Source organism: Miscanthus floridulus, chromosome 10 (assembly GCF_019320115.1).
Source record: "Miscanthus floridulus cultivar M001 chromosome 10, ASM1932011v1, whole genome shotgun sequence".
Classification (NCBI taxonomy): Eukaryota; Viridiplantae; Streptophyta; class Magnoliopsida; order Poales; family Poaceae; genus Miscanthus; species Miscanthus floridulus.
In genome coordinates, this window is record NC_089589.1 from 129,237,057 (window position 1) to 129,244,476 (window position 7,420).

The 7,420-nt window shown below is 44.1% G+C and overlaps 1 protein-coding gene and 1 long non-coding RNA gene across 2 annotated transcripts; one reads left to right on the forward strand and one right to left on the reverse strand.

The window, feature by feature from the left end:
• Positions 1-2,051: 2,051 nt before the first annotated feature.
• On the reverse strand, positions 2,052-3,634 carry LOC136487204 (myb-related protein MYBAS1-like). The gene is made up of 3 exons (XM_066484327.1): positions 3,135-3,634; positions 2,879-3,008; positions 2,052-2,790 (listed from the first exon to the last, which is right to left on the reverse strand). Exons 1-3 carry the CDS (start codon positions 3,253-3,255, stop codon positions 2,370-2,372), a joined length of 672 nt encoding a protein of 223 aa, XP_066340424.1. The 5' UTR covers positions 3,256-3,634; the 3' UTR covers positions 2,052-2,369.
• Positions 3,635-5,594: 1,960 nt separating this feature from the next.
• Positions 5,595-7,118, forward strand: LOC136487205 (uncharacterized). The gene is made up of 3 exons (XR_010767173.1): positions 5,595-5,832; positions 5,971-6,710; positions 6,803-7,118. It is a non-coding gene; the product is annotated as an uncharacterized lncRNA (long non-coding RNA).
• Positions 7,119-7,420: the final 302 nt, after the last annotated feature.

Genomic DNA, 7,420 nt, shown 5'->3' on the forward strand with positions numbered 1-7,420 from the left:
CAACGGCGGTTAAGCCAAAGGTCCAATTTAAGCGAACCCGCTCTGATACCAATTGAAGGGGACTGTGACGCCTAAGAGGGGGGGGGGTGAATTAGGCAACTTAAAATTCTAACTCTAAACTATGGCTTCTTTTTCTAACCTTAGCAAAACCTATGCAAAAGACAAACTATCTAAATGTGCAACTACGGTTTTGCTAATGTGTTGCTATCTCTACCGCAAAAGGAGTAATGTAATCAATGTAAATGCGGAAGCTAAAGAGCAAGGTAGAGATATGCAAACTCCCGTCGATGACTCCGGTATTTTTATCGAGGTATCGAGAAGCGCGCAAGCTTCCCCCTAGTCCTCGTTGGAGCCCCTCGCAAGGAATCCCCCGCAAGGGCCAAGCTCCCGGTCGGGTAACTCCGTGGATAGCCTCAGACCTTCCCCACGCGCAAGTGGGTCTCCGACGTGTCTTCTAGCAAGCCTCTCCTAGATGCTCCCCGCCGTCTTCACTATCAAGCTTCTGATCGAAATGCCGCGGGCCTTGTTCCCTCCGGTACATGGTGGCGCCCACACCACAAACACAGGTTGATGTGATCTCGCAAGACTACAAGCCCCTCCGATGTACAACAATGGTGCGCGCAAGCACCGAGTGGTAAGAGGTTTGCAAACCTCACTAAACACTAGGCCTAAACCTAGAGTAAGCGCATAAGCGGTGGTCTAATCAACCTAAGCACTTCGCAAAGCACCTACGCTAATTACCTAATAAAATGCTAAGCACTATGTAAGTGGAGATCACTAAAATGATGTATCAACACCCTTGGTATGTTTCCTCAGCTCCACACCACTCAAATGGCCGGTTGGGGGTTGTATTTATAAGCCCTACTAAGAAAGTAGCCGTTGGGGACGAAATCCCGCTTTTCTGCTACTGACCGGAAGCTGGAGTCGTCCTGATCGGACGCGTCCGGTCATCCCGACCGTTGGAGCCGCGAACAACTGATCGGACGCTGCCAGCGTCCGGTCACTTGCCACCGGATGCGTCCGGTCGCAAGTTCGCCGCTCTGGAACCTCTCTGTACTCGATCGAACGCTGTTGTCCTGCGTCCGGTCGGTTTTGCCGCCAGCGTCTGGTCACTTGCTGAGTGTGTTGTCAGACTGATGAACAGTGCCATCGGTGCGTCCGGTCGATTCACTTGTTCAGCGTCCGGTTGCTGCTTGCTGATGCCGAGCCACTGATCGGAGCGTCCGGTCACTTTTCTCCAGCGTCCGGTCCAGCGTCCGGTCACTTTTGTGAGCTCATTTCTTCGTGATCTTGTGTACGGTTTGGTTCTTATCTTCGTGCTTGGACTTTGCTTGATTTATTGGGTCTTCCCTTGTGCTCCTAAGGTCTTGCTTGTGGTGTTGATCCTCGGATCATCACGTCGTCTTCGTCCAAGTCACGTCTTGCACCCTTTTGAACTACAAAACAAACACTTGCAAATTCATTAGTCCAATTTGGTTGTGTTGGTCATCAAACAACAAAATCTAAAGTAAATGGGCCTAGGGTCCATTTTCCTTACATACTGACACATCTACAGTAGTCCAAACGTCCTCACCAATATTGGCCTGGAAAAAGCTAATGGTAGTGCATCCCATGCAAAGAAGTCAGTGGGTTTTTCTTGTCACTGATGTTTCTGGCCTGTTTCAGAACTTACCAATGGACAAGCTGCATACATGTATCCTGTACTTGGCAACCATCAATCTAATCCCACACAATATTCCTTGCTTACATTTTCTGTTTGACATGTTGTAAACTAAGTTATTGTCTATCTTGGGCTCTATTTTATTGGACGAATATTTTGTATTCTCTGTCTCCTATTTTTTCCTGGACCCAGATACAGTATTATCAAGTTTTATTTAGATTTTTTTTTTTTGGGGGGGGGGGGGGGGGGGGGGGGGACGGTACCCATTTAGAACTGAGCTTAGAAATATAACTTTAATGTAACATTCAATTTATATCTTATTCATATTGTATTGAATAATAACTGCAAACCAGATTATGCTGCTATTTGTTCAGCACAATAACAACAGAGATAAATAAATATATGATGTATATAGAGGGTCCTTGTATTGCACGCTATTCCACAATCTGATGCAAACTATTTTGCACACTACACAGATACATACATCATAAGCATACCTCCAGTATTACAGTAGATTTTAAAATACTGAAACCCATACTAATGCAAGCATAGCTAGGAAGTACAAGTACTGCAAATCTGCTAGGCAGATAGCTGAGTGAGCTGACCTATATAGATGTATTCCTTCAGCCTTCAATAGTGAGGGCCTTATTTACCATAACCAAATAAGCCAACATCATGGTTTCTTCATCTTCTATCACGTCATGATTTCTTAATCTTCCATCTTCCAGAATACCTCAGGATATTTGTAGTCCCACATAGCAGATGATGGTAGATGACAGGGGATACTGCTGCATGTCTTCTCTTTCCCTTCAGCAATACCCAGCAAGGCAGGTGCCTGTGGTGCCTCAATCTCCTTCCATATCTGATCCATGGGATATCCATCCATGACACTCTGTGAGTTCTCGAGGGCGCTGGTGACGCAGCCACCATTGTGAGTGTCACCACTGCCCATCCCAATGACTGGAACGGTGTCAAGAAGGCAGGCTTGGTATGTCAGTGAGGAGGATGAGGATGAAGGTGATGACATGCTCATCTTCCTCTCCTGTGCTTTCTTTCTCATGTGTGTTCTCCAGTAGTTCTTGATCTCGTTGTCTGTACGCCCTGGCAGCCTCCGTGCTATCCTAGACCACCTACATATGGAGAATTTGAGTGAGTTTTGTCTTCACCTAAATTTAGTAACTGAGAAAAGTTACTCTCTAGAAAAACCTCAGATCAAACCTGTTCCCCCACCGAGCATGTAGCTCAATAATAAGGCGTTCTTCTTGTGGTGACATGCGGCCATGCTTGAGGCCAGGATGAAGGTAGTTCACCCACCGCAGGCGGCAGCTCTTTCCAGTCCTGTTGAGGCCTGCATGAACATAGAGAACGTATAGTATGAAGAGGGCTGGTTAGACAGGAAGACATTTATGTTTGCGACTTTGCGCTAAGAATAGCAAAATAGCTACCTAAGTTGTAGTTTCCCAACCCCTCAAACCTGAGACTTGGGCAATGAAGTCCCAACGACGGTCACCAAAGAGGCGGACAGTGCATACCAGTTGCATGTCCTCCTGCTCTGTCCATGGCCCTTTACGCATCTCCTCTCTCACAGTCACCATGTTACTACCACACTAACGTTGCTCGCTTCTACCTTGGATAGGCTGGGAACCAGTCTTGGTGTTCTTCTTCCTCTGTGTGCTTGTGGGCTCCAGTTTCAGCTTTAGATCCTTGATGAACTCCAGCCTGATAGGAAGAAGGTAGCTATTAGGGAGAAGAAGCCACTATGTCTTATGCTTCGTACTGAATTGCTGTCTTTAGCCACTCATTTATAGACAACAGGAGAAGCTCCTCCCTCTCAATAAAAAAGGGAACAGTTGTGTGGTCACATGACGTAGTGCATGTGATTTTAGAGAATCCTATAGGTCCTATCATATCACTGGGGCTGTGTGTGCTCAGAGTTAGCTAAGAAATTTTGCTTCCCTTGGTTATTGCTTTCAGTAACGTATTATAGCAGAGAATGGTCAAATCTACTTTGTTTATAATGGATTCAGAATACATGTAACACTTATCTCTTATCTGTTAGCTTTGTGGGTTGACTCCAATCATTTTGACAAAAAACAATAAAAATGTTTCTTTTGTTTATATGAAAGAAATATGGTGTAACAATATGTTTTGTTATGCTTCACACAAAAAAGGGAGAAACTTCTGTGGCTATCTTTATTATGTTGATTTAGTATGCTCTTAGCATTTTTACCTTTAGCATCTTATCCTTTGATAAAACGAATAGACATCTGACTCTGAAGTTTGAAGTGGATACTGGTGCTTGCTTTAGGTAACCCATAACAAGGACATCATTTTTATTTTCCTTTTCTAGATGCTTCATGGGTATTATAAATGGGTTGCTGCAGGATTTTCCTACAAATTGAAAAAAAATTGTACCCCTGCTCTTCATCTGAACCTTTTACCTGTTGAGTTATGACAGTTGATTGACCATTTAGAATTCTTAATGGTAATCCATAGTTTGCTTGCTACATACGTGCATTCAGAGTCACAAACCATGTATGGAGTGTAGCAAACTTTTTACTTTTTTAGGAACTGTCACCTATTTCCTTTCCCCTGGAAGTGAAAAGGATTTGTTTTTCTGTCAGCTGTTGTCATTGGCACAGAGAACTCCATCCGTCTTCTCATGTCAGCCATTATCCTAAGCATAGCAAAAAATCACAGTCATAAACACACCTTCAATAGAAACAGCACTTAAATTCACAAAACACATATTCTTCCACTGAGTGTGCCTCGTGAAGGAAAATGTTCTTTTGGTATTAGTTGAGTTGAACCACATAAAAGTAACCTTTGTGTGTTTGTATTGTGTACTAGAATGACTTGTGCCATTACACAGAGCTTTCCTGATTTAGTGATGGTACTGTTGATAGCATATCTGCAGTGTTTCCGATGTAAAAAAATGTGATGTTTTTTAACGGATTTTTTTAATTAAAGGTAGAAGCTAACAATGATATTGCTGGCAGAATATGCTTAGGTATGCTGGCCGATATAGCAGACGCCAAGTAGTTTTGATCATTTGTTTCTTAAATTGTTCTTCCTTTTCTTGGTTCAGCATCATCAGAAATTGGCATGATTTATCGCATGGCATCGGTCATCTTTGTTATATTTCTAACATCCTTGTTGATTGATAAGTGAGCAAGATGAATGATGGATCTTTCTAAGCTCCTGACTATCATTGTATCACTCATTACTGTCTTTTGTATATCATTTATTGGTGCATGGATATGAAATGAGAGGTTTCTAGATAGTGGGGCCCCGAGAATTTTTTTATCTTCAAGACCTAACTTCTCCATTGCCATAGAATTAGTTGTTTTGATCTTGAAAGGTTCCCTTAGCACAAAGTTAAATACCATTTCATGTGTGAGGGTCATGAGGCTGACCCGGATGGAGGGGAGAAAAGGCATGGAAGGCGCTCTGATGTGGATGCCACTAACCTACAACCTGTGCTGCAGTCCACTTTGTGGCGGGGACGGCCTCACCAACTTGTTATCTTGGCATCTATCCTGCTTTTGGAAGGCTCCCTGTACACTGAACACTGCTCTATATTCCACTAATGGACAGCCCAATCGTCCTGCTACCATTGCTCTGTTTATTTGTTTGTCTTTTGCACTTCTTTCATCTGTCTATATGTCGGTTGCTGTAGTCTCTGACCGGTACGAAGAGCTCATCTTCCTCACTTCTCTGGCTGTGGCAGGATGTACTACTGACTTTAGGACTGATCAGTCATCATCACCATGATGAAACCTTTTATTCTGTTTCCATGCCCATGAAGTGCATGGCCTAAGTCAGGTCCTTTTCTCAGATACACGAATTTGGAATTCTTTCTGACTCTCCATTATGTAGTAGTTAGTACTTAATGAGCATAGAAGTCCAATAAATCTATATAATATTTATGCAAGTATGGAACTATCGGTTTCTGACATGTCTGAAATTTGAAATTATGGTGAAAATAAATCTTCCAAAAACTGTATTTTTTTACTGAAAGGATTTGTTTTATGCATATGCGCAGAATCACCAGCTGTGTCAATCACCTTAAGCATGAACAGCCTGAAGATAATTTTCATCGTATGGTGATGGAGACCAGCACAAGCTGATGAACCAGCCAGTTTTCTCCAGGAAATAGGTTGATGAGTACCGTAAGTCTTCAGATCCTTTAGGTCTGAATTTTTAATTTCTCGATAAGATGGTAGAAAAATCAGTGCTTCTTACCGCTAGCGTGAGCCCCAGACTCTATTAGTGTGCTCTAACCTCAGCTATGATGTGGATGCCTGCAGGCCGACGAGCCAACCGATTCTCCCAAAAGCATATGGTGATAAGGAGCACCGAATTTCACAGGTGATCCTGGTCCCGGCAGCGGATGCCAACTTCAGTGCAGATGAGAACGACATCACCAGCCATTCTCGCATGATTTGGTCTCACCACACACTAACACTAGGTGGAGAGGAGCCCCAGGGTGGCCAATAAGGATGAGCTATCAAAAGCAGCGTCCACTAGGCAGCTGATGGACAGAAAACTAAGGTTGCTTTGGCCTGCTGTGGCCTGTGAGGTTAGCACACTGTGAGCTCATGATAACACTTGTCCTGCCGTGGGGCTTAGTGGAGGTCAGTTCATGCACTCTATCTATTGTTGACGTAAGTGCTGGGCCATTAGCAGACGAGCGGATGCATGATGGCGTTTGGCTTGTGGCTGCATTTTTGACATGTCGATGCTGGTGAACAGTAAACTATATGTGTGTGTTTGATTTGTTTGAGATGCCGAATCCTTGTAGTTTGTTTTATAGGTACGGTCGGAATGATATCTTTTGTGAACAGTGGAGTCCGGTTGCAGGCTCAAGAGTCGGCCATTACCTACCATATCGACCCTGACATGAAACATTTTCTTAAGCCTTGAGATTCGTGATAAGCTAGGTGATCGATCATCCTATTCCTGTTATGGCTTGTTTTCGCTTTCAATTGGCTCTAAGATGCAGCCAGCTTGATGATCCACATTGCTCTGTTTCATTGGCAACCGAAAGGTAATAGATGCTGCAAAGAACAGTGCTTGTTACCACGGTTTGTATGTCGCGTGTGACGAATGTTGCCATTTTGCATCGATGAATCTGCACAGCTGCTGGATTTGGAGATCTCTCTCATGGCGAGGAGTAGCGCACAGACACCGATTCCTACAAATGGCTTTGCCCTGCTCGTGGCCCTACGATCTCATCCTTTCAGTGCAGCAGACCCTTAGAAATAGATGTTATCGACAAATCATCTTGTGTCTTGGTGTTCGTTGTGTCGAGCTTGAGCTTGCTTGGCACTAGTCATGGAGTCATGGTCAGCTGGATAATCTTGGTAAGCTGTGTGTGATGCTTGGTCCTCAGGAATAGGGGTATCTTCTTGTTTTTTGATGTGTGCGTCTTGTATCTAGAAAAGGTACTGTAAACTGAACACTCAGAATTGCTATGTACACTACCGAAGACGGCTTCTTTGCCGAGTGTCCCAGACTTTGCCGAGTACTTTTTATCGGACACTCGGTAAAGAGGTTGTTTGCCGAGTGCCAGAGAGAAAGCACTCGGCAAACAAATGACACTCGGTAAAAAGGTGGTTTGCCGAGTGCCGAACACTCGGCAAAGACCAGGATTGCCGAGTGTCAAACAATAACACTCGGCAAAGGGCCGCCGCCGTTAATGGCCGGCAGCCGCCGTTAATCCTTTGCCGAGTGTCTTCTCCTGACACTCGGCAAAGA

What these genes read in the sequence shown, in the direction of transcription:
- LOC136487204 (XM_066484327.1), bottom strand. Translation starts at nt 3,255, where the DNA reads ATGGTGACTGTGAGAGAGGAGATGCGTAAAGGGCCATGGACAGAGCAG. An exon ending in CTTCATTGCCCAAGTCTCAG is followed by an intron (nt 3,009 to 3,134) that starts GTTTGAGGGGTT and finishes ATGTTCATGCAG; the next exon opens with GCCTCAACAGGACTGGAAAG. An exon ending in CATGCTCGGTGGGGGAACAG is followed by an intron (nt 2,791 to 2,878) that starts GTTTGATCTGAG and finishes CTCCATATGTAG; the next exon opens with GTGGTCTAGGATAGCACGGA.